The sequence below is a fragment of the Dinoponera quadriceps genome, unplaced genomic scaffold (genome assembly GCF_001313825.1).
Source record: "Dinoponera quadriceps isolate SergipeBrazil2010 unplaced genomic scaffold, ASM131382v1 scaffold5230, whole genome shotgun sequence".
Taxonomy (NCBI): Eukaryota; Metazoa; Arthropoda; class Insecta; order Hymenoptera; family Formicidae; genus Dinoponera; species Dinoponera quadriceps.
Genome location: NW_014559346.1, coordinates 162158 through 179787, shown reverse-complemented (window position 1 = coordinate 179787; position 17630 = coordinate 162158). Strand labels below are relative to the sequence as shown.

At 47.3% G+C, this 17630-nt stretch overlaps 2 protein-coding genes and 1 long non-coding RNA gene across 5 annotated transcripts in view; 2 read left to right on the top strand and 1 right to left on the bottom strand.

Annotated features, from left to right (window-relative positions):
• Positions 1-7002, top strand: part of LOC106750344 (myosin-VIIa) — a 24345-nt gene extending 17343 nt beyond the window's left edge. For all 3 annotated transcript variants that reach the window (XM_014630651.1, XM_014630652.1, XM_014630650.1), the window contains 13 exons: positions 73-447; positions 1026-2066; positions 2443-2687; positions 2799-3159; positions 3232-3350; positions 3423-3819; positions 4062-4244; positions 4476-4677; positions 5145-5273; positions 5618-5714; positions 5796-5893; positions 5996-6165; positions 6238-7002. In XM_014630651.1, coding sequence (XP_014486137.1) covers positions 73-447; positions 1026-2066; positions 2443-2687; positions 2799-3159; positions 3232-3350; positions 3423-3819; positions 4062-4244; positions 4476-4677; positions 5145-5273; positions 5618-5714; positions 5796-5893; positions 5996-6165; positions 6238-6444 — 3624 coding nt within the window. In that variant the 3' untranslated portion in view covers positions 6445-7002. The remainder of the gene's footprint in view (positions 1-72; positions 448-1025; positions 2067-2442; positions 2688-2798; positions 3160-3231; positions 3351-3422; positions 3820-4061; positions 4245-4475; positions 4678-5144; positions 5274-5617; positions 5715-5795; positions 5894-5995; positions 6166-6237) is intronic.
• Positions 7003-8961: 1959 nt separating this feature from the next.
• Positions 8962-16430, bottom strand: LOC106750359 (suppressor of hairless protein). The gene is made up of 2 exons (XM_014630670.1): positions 16345-16430; positions 8962-13256 (listed from the first exon to the last, which is right to left on the bottom strand). Exon 2 carries the CDS (start codon positions 13125-13127, stop codon positions 11604-11606), a length of 1524 nt encoding a protein of 507 aa, XP_014486156.1. The 5' UTR covers positions 13128-13256; positions 16345-16430; the 3' UTR covers positions 8962-11603.
• An 815-nt stretch (positions 16431-17245) lies between these two features.
• Positions 17246-17630, top strand: part of LOC106750360 — a 5669-nt gene continuing 5284 nt past the window's right edge. The window contains exon 1 of the long non-coding RNA XR_001374938.1: positions 17246-17328. This is a non-coding gene — a long non-coding RNA (uncharacterized LOC106750360). The remainder of the gene's footprint in view (positions 17329-17630) is intronic.

Here is a 17630-nt window from a genome sequence, read left to right as displayed (position 1 = left end):
GGAAAAAAATTCAATTTTCCCCCCCCCCCCCGCCCCCCTCGAAGAATGTATGTCGTTTTATTCGTATTTCAGGATCTACCGGCGCCGAAGGCCGATCAGCAGGAGATCATCAGTCCGGTGCAAATGGCGTCGGAGGACGAGGAGGACCTGTCGGAATTCAAGTTCCAGAAATTCGCGGCCACGTACTTCCAGGGCAACATCACGCATCAGTACTCGAGGAAACCGCTCAAGCACCCGCTGCTGCCGTTGCACACGCAAGGCGACCAATTGGCCGCCCAGGCCTTGTGGATCACCATATTGCGATTCACGGGCGACCTGCTCGACCCGCGCTTCCACACGATGGACAGAGACACGACCTCGGTGATGTCGAAAGTCACGGCGACCCTCGGACGGAATTTCATCAGGAGCAAAGAGTTCCAGGAGGCTCAAATGATGGGCATGGACCCGGTACGTAACAGGAAGAAGTGAATCTTATACAGGGTGTCCCAAACTAATCTCGGTTCCCGTGGTGGTAGAACGGATGGAACTGAGCCTCACACAACACTTCTCAACATTTAATCTGCAAATTTTCATGTAGCTGAAACAACTTGCGTTTATGAAAACAGCTGAAATGTTAATCGCTCGCGTTTGGTGTAAATAATGATTTTCTTATATCATTATTCTCGCAGAGAGTGCAAGATTAAATTGGTATAGCTAAGAATTCATGTTTAACCTCGTGTCGATTCTCTCTCAGGAGCAATTTTCTTACAATTAAAAATCCTTCATTTTGTTTCGTTCAACAGAGTATTCGCGATACATACAGTTGTTCCGAGCAAGGTTGTCTCAATAACCATTTCCTAACACAATTTTCTAGCCGGGCTCTTCTTGCTGTGCTCTTTCGCAAAAGGTAAAACAAGGACGGAGCGCGCGTGCCCTTTTTTCACCTTTTATTAAAAAAAAAAAAGAAAAGAAAAATACGATATTTTTTAGATTCCACTTAACGAGAAGAAGTCTGACTTCAGATTGACCTGCTTTCTCCTCGACAGGAGACATTCCTCAAGCAGAAGCCGCGCTCCATCAGGCACAAGCTGGTGTCGCTCACCCTGAAACGCAAGAACAAGCTCGGCGAGGACGTGCGAAGGAGATTGCAGGAGGACGAGTACACGGCCGACAGCTATCAGTCCTGGCTGGAGTCCCGGCCGACGTCGAACCTCGAGAAGCTGCACTTCATCATCGGCCACGGTATACTGCGCGCCGAGCTGCGGGACGAGATATACTGCCAGATCTGCAAGCAGCTCACGAACAATCCGTCCAAGTCGTCGCACGCCCGGGGCTGGATCCTCCTCTCCCTCTGCGTCGGCTGTTTCGCGCCGTCCGAGAAGTTCGTCAGCTACCTGCGAGCGTTCATCCGCGAGGGCCCGCCCGGCTACGCGCCCTACTGCGAGGACAGGCTGAAGAGGACCTTCAACAACGGCACTCGCAATCAGCCGCCGAGCTGGCTGGAGCTCCAGGCGACCAAGTCGAAGAAGCCGATCATGCTGCCGATCACCTTCATGGACGGCAACACGAAGACCCTGCTGGCCGACTCGGCCACCACGGCGCGGGAACTGTGCAACCAGCTGTCCGACAAGATCTCCCTGAGAGACCAGTTCGGCTTCTCCCTCTACATCGCCCTCTTCGACAAGGTGTCCTCCTTAGGCAGCGGCGGCGATCACGTGATGGACGCGATCTCCCAGTGCGAGCAGTACGCCAAGGAGCAAGGCGCTCAGGAACGCAACGCCCCCTGGCGATTGTTCTTCCGCAAGGAGATCTTCGCGCCGTGGCACGAGCCGACCGAGGACCAGGTCGCCACGAATCTCATCTACCAGCAGGTGGTGCGCGGCGTCAAGTTCGGCGAGTACCGTTGCGACAAGGAGGAGGACCTGGCGATGATAGCCGCGCAGCAATACTACATCGAGTATCACATCGACATGAACGTCGACCGGCTGTACACTTTACTGCCGAATTATATACCGGACTACTGCCTGACCGGCATCGACAAGGCGATCGACCGGTGGGGGCATCTCGTGCTGCAGGCGTACAAAAAGGTGAGAGACGTTATCTCTCGGTTTTGCGCCGGAGGGGTTGAAATGAAGTGAAATGAATATACACGGTAGGACTTCTCTGGAGTGAAGGTACTGGCGAATGTTGAAGCCTAATTAACTGTCTAATGATAATTAAAATGTCAAATATCCGCGAGCCATCGTAATTCGACATGAATTCCTTGCCATAATATTATCCTTCCTTCTGATTAAATAGGTGAGATTTTTGCCGGGCTTGATATCTCATTTCTAACGTTACTCTTCTCGCAGGTCTTCGAGCGGATCTTCATTCTGCGCTCCTCGCTCGAATTTCTTTCCTCTTTGTTTTACATCGGACATTTAACACGACACGATCGTCATTCCCGACGCTTTCTATTCGCAGAGCTACTACCTGAAGGAGAAGGTACCGGCGTTGCGTGTCAAAGAGGACATAGTCGGCTACGCGAAGTTCAAGTGGCCCTTGTTGTTCTCGCGTTTCTACGAGGCTTACAGAAATTCCGGCCCGAATCTGCCCAAGAACGACGTCATCATCGCCGTCAACTGGACCGGGGTGTACGTCGTGGACGATCAAGAGCAAGTACTCCTGGAGTTATCCTTCCCCGAGATCACCACCGTATCTAGTCAAAAGTACGTGGGTTTAGGCAATGTTCGCCGGTGTCCACCTGGGTGGAGATGAACCGGTCGGAGAGGGAGAGCTCTCGCGACTCGAAACCCGAAATCTCACTCTGTGTGTTTCAGAACGAACAAGATGTTTACGCAAACATTCAGTTTGTCAACGGTGCGGGGAGAAGAGTTCACATTCCAGAGCCCGAACGCAGAGGACATACGCGACTTGGTGGTGTACTTCCTGGAGGGGCTGAAGAAGCGCAGCAAGTTCGTCATAGCCCTGCAAGACTACAAGGCGCCGGGCGAGGGCTCTTCGTTCCTGACGTTTCAGAAGGGCGACCTCATCGTCCTCGAGGACGAGAGCACCGGCGAGACGGTTCTCAATTCCGGCTGGTGCGTCGGCACCTGCGAGAGAACCGGGGAGAAAGGCGATTTTCCGGCGGAGACTGTCTACGTGCTGCCTTCCTTGACGAAGCCACCGAACGATATACTGGTGAGTTGTATCGAAATCTCGTCGAAATCTCATCTGACTCGTTCTCATTTTCTCGATTGGTATCATTTTCAGGCGCTGTTCAGCATCGAAGGCACGGAGAACAGTCGCAGACTCTATCCTCAGCAACTGAACGGCGTAGATACCCGCGACAAGCCTCACACCCTTCTAGAATATGCGATCGATCATTTCCGGTAAGTGAAGAATGACACCTCGTTTGAGGATTATCTCCGATCTCACAACCGATTTTCTCGCTTTTATTCCAGAACGCCGCCCAAGAGGACGATGTCCAAGACGTTGACCCTGACGTCCGCGCGACGGGGCCACACGGACGAGCTCTGGCATCACACGCGGGAACCGATCAAGCAGCCGTTGCTGAAGAAACTCGTGTCCAAGGAGGAGCTGGCCGAGGAGGCGTGCTTCGCCTTCAACGCCATCCTGAAGTACATGGGCGACCTGCCGACGAAGCGGCCGCGTATCGGCAACGAATACACGGACCTGATATTCGACGGGCCGCTGAAGAACGAGATACTGCGAGACGAGATCTACTGTCAGATCATGAAGCAGCTCACCGACAACCGTAACAGACTGAGCGAGGAGCGGGGGTGGGAGCTGATGTGGCTCGCCACCGGGCTGTTCACCTGCAGCCAGAGCCTCTTGAAGGTGCGAAGATGCGAGACTACTCGCTCTACGTCGCACTTCGTCCGAAATACTCCACCAGTTTCGAGTGAAAATATCCAGCCGGCAATTCAAACGATTCTCAAAGTGGACAAATTTACTTTACTTCGTAGCGACAAGTCATTCGATTTCGAGCCACTCCGCTTCACGAGTCGAATTTTGCCTCGAAGAAGAAATTTTAAGTATATATATATATATATCTAATTTTCTTTTCTTTCATTTCTCAGGAATTAACGCTGTTCCTACGTACGAGACGTCACCCTATCTCGCAAGATTCTCTGCAGAGACTGCAGAAGACCCTGCGTAACGGCCAACGGAAATACCCGCCGCATCAAGTGGAGGTGGAAGCTATTCAACACAAAACCACGCAAATATTTCACAAGGTTTACTTCCCAGACGACACGGACGAGGTACTGCTACTCGTATTTATACAGGTAGAAAAGTCCATTTTGCAAATAACACGCAAAATGGTATGGGACTTCTTTGCTCAGTTTCACCCGTTCTACACGTACACCACGGGAACCACGAGATTAGTTTGGGACACCTTGTATACTTCTCGCGGACATTGCCTTCGACAATTATCAATTATCGCTGCTTTACTCGGTGAGTTACATTACAACTGTCGTAAATCTTTTATGCAGGCGTTCGAAGTTGACTCGTCCACCAGAGCGAAGGATTTCTGTCAGAACATCGCGCAAAGGCTCAACTTGCGATCCGCCGAGGGCTTCAGTTTGTTCGTCAAGATCGCCGATAAAGTCATTTCCGTGCCGGAAGGTGACTTCTTCTTCGATTTCGTGCGACACCTGACCGACTGGATCAGAAAAGCGAGACCCTCGCGAGACGGTGCGTGTGTGTTAGCGGCTTTCAGGCCCGTATCTTTCAATCGTTAATTGAATCTTGTCTCATTATCTGCTAAACGAAAAGTAGCTTCTTTTTGTACTGAGAATCTCCGGCGGACTCTGTCGGTTACTCTGGGATATTTTATATAAAAAGATGAAAAGGATAGAAATAAGTAAATAAGTAATAAATGCATGGTCAGTCAAATAAATAGTACGATTATATAAATAAATAAAATAGATATAGAAATATACATAAATAAATAAAATATGCAGTGAATTAACTAATAATAAGAAATTATATCGTGATTCAACTGAGAAAATTGTTGTTGGCAAATCAAACTCAGATCCGAGTGTCTCGCTCGGATAAACTTATTTTATGTAACGATTGTAAAGTGTCAGTTTTATCAGCGCAAATTATAATTGTACATATTCTTGTGTCAATTAATCGACGTTATGTACCGATCCATATAGGGATATCGCCGCAATTCACGTATCAGGTCTTCTTCATGAAGAAGCTTTGGACAAACACAGTTCCCGGTAAGGACAGAAACGCCGACTTGATCTTCCACTTCCACCAAGAACTTCCCAAGTTGCTGAGAGGTGAGTAACGACGCACACTTAATTTCAACGGGATATAACATGTTACATCCCTATAAGCGCGTAATATTATTTAATATTGAGTAATATTTCTAGAATATTAATAGGTAGATATATATATATATTTTTTTTTTTTATTTATATATATTTCTCTATATTATTATTATTTTTTTATGTTCTAAGAACATTTTTACAATCGTGAAAAATATTACATAACATTCTTAGAATATTACAAGAATATTATTTTAACATTTAATAACATTCATATAATATTCTAGGAATATCACACGCTTATAGGGATACAGTTATAAATTTCGACTCATATTGCTATTTTGCTGAATGTTCAGGCTACCACAAGTGCACGAAGGAGGAAGCGTCGAGGCTCGCGGCTTTAGTCTACAGGGTGCGATTCGGCGAGAGCAAACAGGAATTACAAGCGATCCCGTGAGTGCGATTTTCAACATGTATACCCTTAACATAGCTTCTGATCTTAGCGAGATCAACCATTAACTGCTCCGATTCCAGACAAATGCTGAGGGAACTTATACCGGGCGACTTGATCAAGATACAAAGCGCTAACGATTGGAAGAGATCCATAATCGCTTCCTACAACCAGGATGCCGGTGAGTACGACGAGAGTTCGAAGAGACGAAGAGAGTGACGAGAAAGAAAGTTGAATTTTTATTAAAGTATCCCCTCTCTCTTTCTCTCTCACCTTGTTCCAGGCATGAGTCCGGAAGACGCGAAAATCACATTCCTCAAGATCGTGTATCGATGGCCGACGTTCGGTTCCGCGTTCTTCGAGGTGAAACAGAGCACCGAACCGAATTATCCCGAGTTACTGCTGATCGCCATTAACAAACACGGCGTGAGCCTCATACATCCTCAGTCAAAGGTAAGACTAACAGCTCGCGATTAACATGGAAAGAAATCCTCACGATCGTCTTTCTTCTTTCTTCATCTTTAGGACATACTAATTACGCATCCCTTCACGAGAATCTCCAACTGGTCGTCCGGCAACACCTACTTCCACATGACGATAGGGAACCTGGTGCGCGGCTCGAAGCTCCTCTGCGAAACCTCCTTGGGCTACAAGATGGACGACCTCCTGACCTCTTACATCTCGTTGATGCTGACGAACATGAACAAGCAACGCACGATACGGATCAAATGAACGGGAACCATGCGACTACCACGTTGGCATGGCTCCATTCCGACGATTTCTCGCTACTGACCAAGCGAACGAACAGGCATTCCGCTGCGAGGTGCTGAGGCATAAGTCAGGCTCAATGATCATTCTTCTTTATATCGCTTCCTTCACGAGCGCTCAACTTATCCTCGTATAAGCTCGTAATTCGATGACGACTTAGTTCGATACATCATCACCAAACCGTGTGTCGTCGTGTCTGTCTCGATAGATCCTGCAATTCACGGGACTAAATTATGTTCAACGTTATACCTTGATGTACTTCATACCATGCATCGCGTATTTTGCTCATTTTTATATTACACGTCGCGTGAAATCCACGCGGGGACGTACGTTTAGATCCGTCGACGCTACATAATTTATATAGCCGTGAAACCTAGCGGTGAGAAAAAAAAAAGGAAACCATCTACTCTCACTCTTGTATCTGTTAATTTATGGTTCATTGATAATCGATATAAGGGGAATAGCAATTTATGTGTGTACACAAGCTGTTAGCCGAACGATTTGTACATGATCTATTTACCTTCAGAANCTTTTTCTCCCCCCCCCCCCCCTCCGCTTTTCCCACAATTCTCTCTGTAAGATATTACCGCTTAGCCATGTTTTCTCCGAATATCCGAAATATCGGTGAACGTCGCGCTTAGATTCGCGTCAATGTCTCATAAAACGTGCGTACTCTCCTCTCCCTCCCCCCTCTTCTGTCACTCTCGCATGTTAACGCAAATACGGGCATAATTAGCAGCGATCGCGCATAATTTCTGCTCGAATATGATTTCTACGCGAAAGTATCGCGTCGTAGATTTTCGAGCGACCGAGATTTTTAACCCGGTCGATGAAGTACGTAAGTCGCTTGTTTAAGTGCAATCTCCTCTCCTCGGAGTCGAAATTTCGCGAAAAATTACGAGTACACACACGATATATATATATATATATAACACGGTATATATTGCTGGAAAAAAGAAATTTGTCTCGGTGGTTCTTCTTCTCCTTCGCCTTACCGTATCTACTAATATAGCAATAATTTCGAAATAAACGGCTCGTGTAAGAATGTAATTACTATTAAATCGCTTTTTATAATTGTGAATAAAGACGACGACGACGGGCCACGTTCTTCTTCACGTGAAGCGCGAAGTACTAGCGAGCGTTAATCGTGGGTAAATTCCCATGGTATGTATACCGGCATTCCCTCCCCCCTTTCCGAGATCTCGTCGGGAAGACATTCCCAAGATGATCTTATCTCACTTCCTCTTGGAGATGACGGTGTTCGATTATCTCTCTCTCTGTCGCTCAAGAAAGAGGGAAAAGAGGGTCGAGCTGCGAGCGCTAATGGCTGGTGAAATGGCGGTGGGTTCGTTTGAAAGGACAGAAATTCACAGGCATCTCTCTTAACACGTCACTTATCTGCCTATATTTTAGAATTTATTAAAAAATTAAAAAGTATATATATATAAATATAAATATATCGTAAACTTGTCCTTCCCCTGTGTCAAGAAAGCGAAAAAGGTGCGCGATCGCCCGTCGTTACAGCCGTCGTGTCATATTCGCGAAGGTTCTTTACATCGTTTCGGCATGGAAAAATCGGTCGAGAAACGTATCGGTATCATAAGGACCGTATAATATAAGCTTTCGGTTTATTCTGAATTAATAAAAATTCATATCTATATGCATCGTATCATTGTATGTCTCAATGTAACTATAATAAAGTATATATATATATGTTTTGTTATAGTTACACTGATACATACGACGACGATGCATTTAGATATGAATTTTTGTGTTTCTATTGATTTAAAATAAATCGAAAGTTTATATTACACTATCATATATATTTCAATTAATGTCCAAATCACGCAGTGGAATTCTAAGAACGCTCCGTATTAGTATCGATTCACACTGCACGATACGGACCAGCACCGTGCTGCATAATCAAAATCGACCCTTACACAGCGAAATTTCCGAGATCGTTTGTTAAAACTCAGATATATAAACACGTAAGTTTCGTGTAATTTAAAAATAGCCGTTCACGCGTGAACACCTCTTTCATCGACGATTTCGGGATTTTCGGTAGAAATTAGGGACAAGTACAACGTTATTACAAGATCGTTCAGATTCGTCATCTATATTTCGCGCTAGACGTTATACACGTCACTCGGTCATCAGCGACGGTGATCGATCGAGAACCAATCTCACGTGTAGTACTTGAGGAAAATATCCGTAACGCAATAACTGTCGCCAGAAGAGAATACGCAGGATCTACGTAAAATCGTAATCACAATAAGTGCCGTATTTACGCTGACAGAGATACACATGCTGCATATATATATATATATATATATATATATATATATGCAGCATGTGTATCTCTGTCAGCGTAAATACGGCACTTATTGTGATTACGATTTTACGTAGATCCTGCGTATTCTCTTCTGGCGACAGTTATTGCGTTACGGATATTTNTATATATATATATATATATACATATTTATCTATTTATATATCTATGTATAATATATACATAAAATAACACGTACATTATATATATATATATATAATGTTGAAAGAAAATCCTGTAAGCCGCCGGATGTCTTCATGCGGACGATGATTGCATCATTGTTTCTCGGATATTTTGTAAAAAAAAGAAAAAAAGAAGGGAAATGAAAAATGTACACGAAATTCTACTGACTTACGAGCGTCTAAAGTCATCTCGGCGACATCAACACCACACCAACCCACATACATACATACATACATACATACATACATACATACATACATACATACATACATACATACATACATACATACATACACACACACACACACACACACACGCGCGCACTTACACTCGAGAGGTGCATCGGTATGCATCGTCCCGTCTCACGCATCTCCTAATAAATAACGAAGAGTCCGTCGACGCGCCGTGCGAATTTACAAAATGTACCAAATACCATCACGCGCGCGCGCGCGGCTTCAAAAATACACTGCGTGTTTTTCCGCTCCCAATGCTCCCTCTCCACCTCCCTTTTTGTACACGAAGAACTCTTCACACGCTTCATCGCTCGGCACAGTTCGGCGCGAAGTTTCCCGGTATCTCTCCGTCGACACAATTCCGTTCCTCTCCTCTCACACCTCTCCACCGAGAGATTTTTGTACTTGGCGGCGCGAGAGATTCCCAAAGAACCGTGTCGGTTGTTTGTTTTTTTCCAAAAAAGAAAGAAAAAGAGCCGCTGTACCGAACTTCTCCCGCGTGTGGCAGTTCTTCATCTCGTAAACAGACACCAGTGTTAAAAGCACAACCATCGTTCGGTGACCGATATGCAAATACGTATAGCCTAAGACTTGTGTTACTCCCCATTTATTACAATTAACGCTCGACTACGCGCACGCTTGTTTCCAACTACGCTCGCTGGTACTCGAGGGTTCCTTCAGCTCTTTCGATCCTTCTCGAGATACCGGACGGAAGAAGGAACGCCGTCGAATCGATGGGACTCCCAACAAGCACACGCAATCGAAGTGAATTCTCCTAATTCGGTAGTGATTTTATCGAATACCGATACGTTATACTAAAGAAGTGAACTGGAATGTTCACGAAATATCGGGAACAAATTCGTGAAAAACGTTAAATTAAGCGAATTTCTCCGTGTCGCGAAAATCTAAAGTATCACGTTATGTCGGGGTTAGAAAAGTTATTTGGATAAATAAGTCGGGAGAAAATGATTATATATGATTATATACAATTATACAAAATCATATATGAATTTTGCTCATATATGTCGATTTCTTAAGGCTTGGAGCTTAAAGTACCTATTGTAGACCGGAACAACCAACTTGAGTATTGGTTCTAACGTGAGATATTTCTGTTGGAGATTTTGTCGATTCGACGGCGTTTCTTTCTCCGAGACGCAACAATAAAATTTTAAAGGAAAGTGTGTATACGCTCGTGCGTAGAGAAATTATCGAGACCGATCTCGGGGGATCGATTATGTAACTTAAGATGCAGTGACAATTGGGAAAGTAGGCTGACCGTTCGACCGGATGACTTTTATCGAAAAAGCGACGATGTCTCACGCGAGGTTGTCCGGCGAATAATTTCCATGACATCGAACGATGTCGCAGAGGAATATCGCATGCTCACTTCGCGTATTTATTCGCGGGAGATGAAAGTATGAGAGGCAAAGAAAGGGTCAAGTCGAGTGAATTAAATGAATAATCTAGACGACATTCCGTTAATTACATGAAAGTAATGCTCGTAAATAGGTTGGTGGAGTAATCGAATCTTTTTGATTTGGGCTGACAGGTCTCAAAACCGCCTGGTAATTTTACGTAACCGTAACTTCAAGTCAATACAATCTTACCGAGACTGTCTTAAGTTTATCTTCAGTTATGCTCCGGAGATTCATCTCATCGGCTACGGAGCACCCGAAGATGAACTTGAGACGGTATCTTAAATATAAGATCTGATTGTGAGCACCGGACATTAAGTACGATGGTAACAGACGGTTGTGCCTATCCTATATCTCATCCCTGGGGGAAGAAATCAACTCGAACGAACGTGAACGCCCGAAGTCGACGAAGATACGCAAATCGATCCCCGGAAATCGAGCGACGATCTCTCTTGTTTATTCACTTCTCTTCTTCTTCTCTCGGAAACTCTACCGTCGAATATATTCGCGCTCGACATACCCGTTCGTCCGTACACACTTCACCGTTAAGCCGAGTCTTTACATTTCGCTATATATATATATATATATACATATATATATATATATATAAATTATTATCTCTGTAAATCTTCGTATCAACAACGTTATACGTCTATTGCCTACGTTTTAATACGCGCTTTGCGTTCCCGTGAGAGAGAGAGAGAGCCGGGCGGGACGCTACGTCTTCTTCGTCGTATCGTCCGGCGCCCGTGCGCCATTAGCGTTGATCTCGAGCAACAAGTCGTCCTTCCCGACGACGAGGAGATACGAAGAATCGTCGTCACTTTCACTGCCGGCGTTCTCCTCCTCCTCCTCTTCATCGTCCTCCTCCTCATCGAGGACGTCGTCGTCCCGAGCGGGACGACGCGCCGTATCACCACTACATCGTAGACTTTGGTTCGCGTTATGATGGTCTAGGAGACATCAGAGACCCGACTGCGGCGGCTGATGGGTGTTCCACGGCACGTCCGCGATCGCCGGCGGTATGCTCGCCTGCTGGTTGTGCATGGCGCGGGGGGCGCGCATTATCTCGTCGGCGGGCGGACAGTGCGGTCGCGGCCCGGGCTCGGGCGTGTACGTGAAGGTGAGGCCGGTCGCGTAGATGATGCCGTCGTTGCGCACCAGGGAGACCGGGACCTGCGTGGGCTGTCTCACCCAGAGCCACTCGCCCCGGAAGAGGGAGATGTCCGGCACGACGCAGAGCATGCTCTCCTGGCACCTGTACATCGTCTCGGCCTCCACGTCGCCGAACCAGACCTGCAGGTTCGGCGTGAAGTTGTCGCCGGTCAGCTCGAGCATCGCCACGTCGCCGCCGCCGTTCAGGTGGAGGCTGTGGACGAGCGGCACCGGCGTGACCGGCGACCTCACCGGTCCCATCCCCTCGAAGAACTGGTACTCGGCCTTGTCGGTGCTGATGATCGTCCAGCAGGCGCCGTCGTTGATCATCTCCTTGTTCGCCTCCTTCGGACACGGCGTCGCCTGGAACTGTATGATGCGCTCCTGCGACAGGCACAGGTACATGTGATCGGTGTCCTTCATGTAGAAGGCGCACTTGTGCAACTGTGAGACGGGATCGTCCGCCTCGAGGCTGGCCATCTGCTTGTCCACCTTGCGGATCACCAGCCGCGGCAGCGCCATACCGGTGACCGAGCAGACGAGCTTCACCGTGCTGCCGTAATGGACGTAACCGTCGCGCACCTGGAACTCCTCCGACTCGCTCTCGTTGTCGTCGAGCAGGTGGATCGTGAAGGCGCCCCATTGCGTCGAACTGGCGTGAAAGTTGCCGTTCTCCACGTGCAGGTAGCGCGTGCTCACCGTCTGCGAGCGCAGCCGATTGAAGAGGGCGACCTTCGTGCCGCTCGCGATGCAGAGATCGGCGTTCTTCAGCGACTGCTTCTTCTTGGACGGTTTCGAGATCACCTTGATACGCTTGCTGTGAAAGACGCCGATGTCGTGGCCGCTCCCGTAGAACATCTTCACGGAGAGCATGAAGTGCTTGCGCTTGTCCGAGTCCGAGATGTAGAGGGTCTTGGCCGCGCAGTACTGCTTGCCGTTGTTCAGATCCAGTTGCTGCATGTCCTGGTCGGAATTGCCGATGCCGATGAACGCGCACAGCTGGGAGCTCTGGTCGGTCTCCCCCTCGCGCAGCATCTGCTCCTGCCGCATCCTCCAGCCGTCGCCGAACAGGTAGATGCACGGCGGCGGGCAGAAGAAGCGCTTCTCGTTGCCGTACGACTTCTGCGCGACCTTCGCGTGCAAGATCACGATCACCATGTCGCTGCGATCGCGCAGGTAACGTTCCATCGCCTCGCGCGTCAACCGCTGGTCCTGGTGATCCGGCCGGTAAATGCCGGTGCCGAATCGCGGGTAGACCGACATTACTGAGGTCGGCGAGGGCGGTGATTGCATGCCGTGGGCCATCGTCGGCAGGCCGAACTGGTGTGGCATATTTAACGGTCCGAATTCGAGTCTCGGCGAAGGGGACGATCACAGGCTGCTGCTGCTGTTGCCGCGGCGGTCGCCGTTACACCTGCATCTTCCAAGCGCGCCGCCCGATGCCGCCCGTGGATTCTCTACCTACGGCGAGCACGAATGTGTATGAAGAAAAAAGCTCACTTGAGAGAGAGAGAGAGAGAGAGAGAGAGAGAAACATACGTATATATTTCTGAAATATTATTTCATTATTTAGATTATTATCTGGACTATCTAGACTATTATCTAAAGTATTATCTAGACCGATTTTTAAAATTATCTACACTATCTAGAAAAGTAAATAACTTACATAACAGAAATTATAATGAAGTATAATTACCGATTAAATAAGAGAGGGCCAGTGTCCCGCATGGGAATAACGCGACAGTGGCATTCAACGAACCGAGATGAGAAATTGACGAGAAATCAAGCACACAGACGAGAAGCGGTGACATTAAGCGGAAATCGTGCGATTAATCCAACGATTAAACTTAGACGGTACATTTTTTTTTCCTTTTTACATAAGCAGTGCGAGCGGGTTATATACAAGAAGGCGGAAGGCGTAGAATTCGAAATGGATGTTATCGCCTTACCGGCTCGAAACACGGTGGTGATAATGTATTCGCGTTAATAAGCAATAGCGATAATGCCGTTAGTCGCTCGTCTCGATTAAAGCGTAGCAAGCTGCATACAAATCGCTCCTCGCTCGTTTGAAACTTTAGCGTGAGAAGAATTTTTGCTTTTTGCGGGACAGGACGTAATTAACTCGAGATATCTTTCTTCAAATGAGCTACAGAGAATTGCCGGTCTTGGCGCAGGAAAGAGGAAACGTCCGCATACGCGCATATACACACACAAACACACACGCATATCGTGAGAACCAAGCTGGGCTCATTTTTCCTGCATGAATTAAAGCACCTCCCGTGTTTGCCGTCGCAGCCATGTGCACGTGGGATTTTATATTTGCAACCGAAGGAGAGAGAGAGAGAGAGAGAGAGAGAGAGAATGAGAGAGACGCGCATATATATTGTAATAACGATCAATAGCGCGCGATTTTCCGAATTGCGTTGCGTTCAATCAATTAATCGCACGAAATCAACGCCATTGCGCGTATGCAAGTTTCATCGTTTTCGCATCAATTACCTACCTCGCGCAGGAATGATCGTGATTCCTCTTTGCACCGTCGTTTTACCTTCGACACGGAGTCTCATGAAATCACTCGAACGAGTGGAAACGAAATTTCTAGAGATGGAATCTGTGGCCAACGGAATTTTCAATGGAAACATACGCACACCTTCAATGGCACCTCGATGGCTACAACTCACGACAGACATGATATCCACGGAAAAGGAAGATCATACAAATGAAATTTGCCCGTATACGACTATGTATAATCATATACGTTCACAACGGAAAAAATACCGTTGTTTTACAACTTACATGCAAATAGAATCGAAGTAAATGCTCCCGGCTACTTGCGCTTCTGACAGCACATGACATCGACATTTAATTCAATGACGTAACATCATTTTTCTTTCGTTTCATTAGACATGCGTGATCATATTTGTAACCACATATACGGGCGAAATTCACATACGATTTTATATAATTTTATATAATTATATATAATCATTTTTCCCCGGGATTAAAAGTAAAAACGACGTAATGTGTAAGAATGTTAAACGGGAGACGGTGGACGGTATCAAGAATGGTGACAGAGCAATATAGTAGCGATGCGGGTAGGGAATGAAAATAAATAACAAAATATGTATGTATATGTATATGCACACGTGTGTATACAAACATGTGTATACAGTTGTATATACAAATATATATGTACATGTATATACAGATATGTGTGACCTGAGGTATCAGGACTCAAGTTTAGTCCACAACGGGCGGTAGGAGTATGTTCATAAGAAGTAAGAGTAAGGAATTGACCGATCATAATCGAATGTAAGGAGAATAATAATCGACCACGTTCGGTTAATTTCTTACTCTTCTTACGAACATACCCGGGGAAGGAAAGAACATACGTGAAATCTGCCCATACACAACTGCATAAAATCATACATGTCTGCAACGGAGAAATATCGTTGTTTTACAACTTACATGCAGATACAATCGAAGTAAATGCTTCCGGCTACTCGTGCTTCTGACAGCTCATGATATCGACATTTAATTCAGTGACGTAACATCCTTTTTTTCTCGTACAGACATACATGATCACACATGTAAGCACGTATACGGGCAAAATTCATATATGATTTTATACAATTATATATGACCGTGCATAATCATTTTCTCCCGGGTACTCCCACCGTCCGTTGCAGACTACGTTTTGAATTACAGTAAAATCCCAAATAGTGAAGCCCCGCTGCTCTCAGCTGTAAGCAAATCCACGGATGGAGCTCCCGCCTGAACATTCCAGAAATAGAAACGAGTGAGTGAGTGTGCGCATTATTCAGCAAGAAAAGCACATGACATACCGATTCCAACCGTCTTACACAAGAAAACGCATACAACATACAGAATACACACACATGCACAGAACATGTACAAATATCTCAGGGCAGGCTCGCTTAGATGTCACAACACGATTTGTCCTATGATTTGTCGGATACACGTTTGTCAACCGAAATCGCGAATATGTGATAAACATTGAGCCGAGCCAACAATAACATTACTCCATCGGTGATATCGACGGCGTGCGAGCAGCGGAAGCTCTCGGCAGATTGCAGAAACGAGCAAAGCACGAGCGAGCGAGCAAGAGAGTTTTCTCAAGCTGTACCCCTCGCTGTCATTTTCGTGCGGACAACAATTGCCGTGTGAGAGCCAGAGAAAAAGGGGGGAGTGTGTGTGTGTGTATGTGAGACGACGACGCCGTGAGAAACACACCGAGTGCGATTACTCGCCCGGCGCTGAGAGAATACACAGCTGAAGCGTCGTCGTTAGGGACAATCGATTNGGGGTGCGGGGAGAGAGAGAGAGAGAGAGAAAGAGAAAGCCGATGGCGAAGCAGCGTGCGAGCGAGCGAGCCGCATTTGTTTATATTTACTTTCCGGCGAGCTTTACTCTCGAGCAAACGAGAGGGCGAGTGAACGTGCGAGGTTAGCGAAGGTTAGCGGACCGCCAACAACACAGAAGCGGCGGGCTACGTACAGGTTAGTTCGAGTCTCGCATTTGCACTTACCTCCTCATCGCAGCGTCCGACGAGGCGCCGAGCACGGCGGCGTGCATCCTCTCATCCGCTATCGATCATCCGGAGAGAGCGGCCGGAGAGTCCCGGCGATCTCTCTCTCTCTCTCTCTCTCACCGTCCTCGCTCCTCGCGGAACCTTCCTCGTCGCTTGTGTTTTCTCTCTCTCTCCCTAATCCATTCAAAAAACACCTGTTCACTTGCCGAATTTTCCCAACAGTTGTGCCAACCGCAGCGAGCGAAAACGGCGGCGACACTGGCGACGACAGTCGCGACAGCGGTCGCGCGCGCGCGATACTTCGAATTCGATTCGCTCGGCGCGCAATTCAACTCTCCCCGAGAGATAACCTCTCTCTCTCTCCCCTTCCGCGAGAGATCAGGCGCTTTTAGAAGAATGCAACGGTTGCACAACGATTGGACAAATTCGTCAATGTGATTGGTCCAAAGATTCGGAGATCCAACGGTAAAAAGCCAATAAAATCATCGACCGTTCGCACTGATCGCTTGTGTTTCCCAAACGCAGCCGTTTTCCTCACTGACCGACGACCGACGACGCTGCGTGAAAATCGGCTTCTCCGCACGATCGCGAATTTCACGGTCGTTAGTCCCGGTCTACAACAGACGTTTTAAGACCTGAGCCTCAAAAAATTGACCAATCACGTCGGGTCGTATCGTAGAAGAGAAGCCAATTGTGATCGGTCAGTTTCTCAAATCTTTACGCCTTAAGTTCTCATTGTAGACCCCCCGCTTTACACGAAGCGTCGGGCGCGCATCCGTACGTGTATGTGTGTGTAGAAATCGAGAAGTTGGGAAGAACGTGTGTGAAGGGTGTGCGCGAGATCGATCGACGACGAGTCGATCGGCGTGAAGCTCTCGACTCTCGACAAGCGCGCAATCCCGGGTCGTTCGTAGCGCGCAGTTGACGGGCGACTAAATGCGGAGCGGATCGCGCCGACCGACGTGGAGTTATTACCGCCGCGTAAGTGGCTGCGCTATAGACGTGCGGAGGGAGCGAGAGAGAGCGAGAGAGGGGGGCTCCGCGCCAGTTCATAGGTTCGCGCTCCGGTCCGAAATATTCAAAACGAATGTCGCAGCGGCGAGAACACGTTCGTCCTACATTAGGTCCTTCGAGCCCTGGGCCTTAAGAAATCGACCAACCACGAGTCGAATTATAGAGGAATAATCGATTGTAACTGGTCGACTTCTCGAGGCTCAGAACTTGAATTCTTCATTGTGGATCCCGCTTTCCGCATCGTCAAATGATGCCCCCCCCCCTCCCCC

Excerpts from the sequence above, each read along its gene's own strand:
- LOC106750359 (XM_014630670.1), bottom strand. The coding sequence starts at position 13,127 with ATGCCACACCAGTTCGGCCTGCCGACGATGGCCCACGGCATGCAATCA.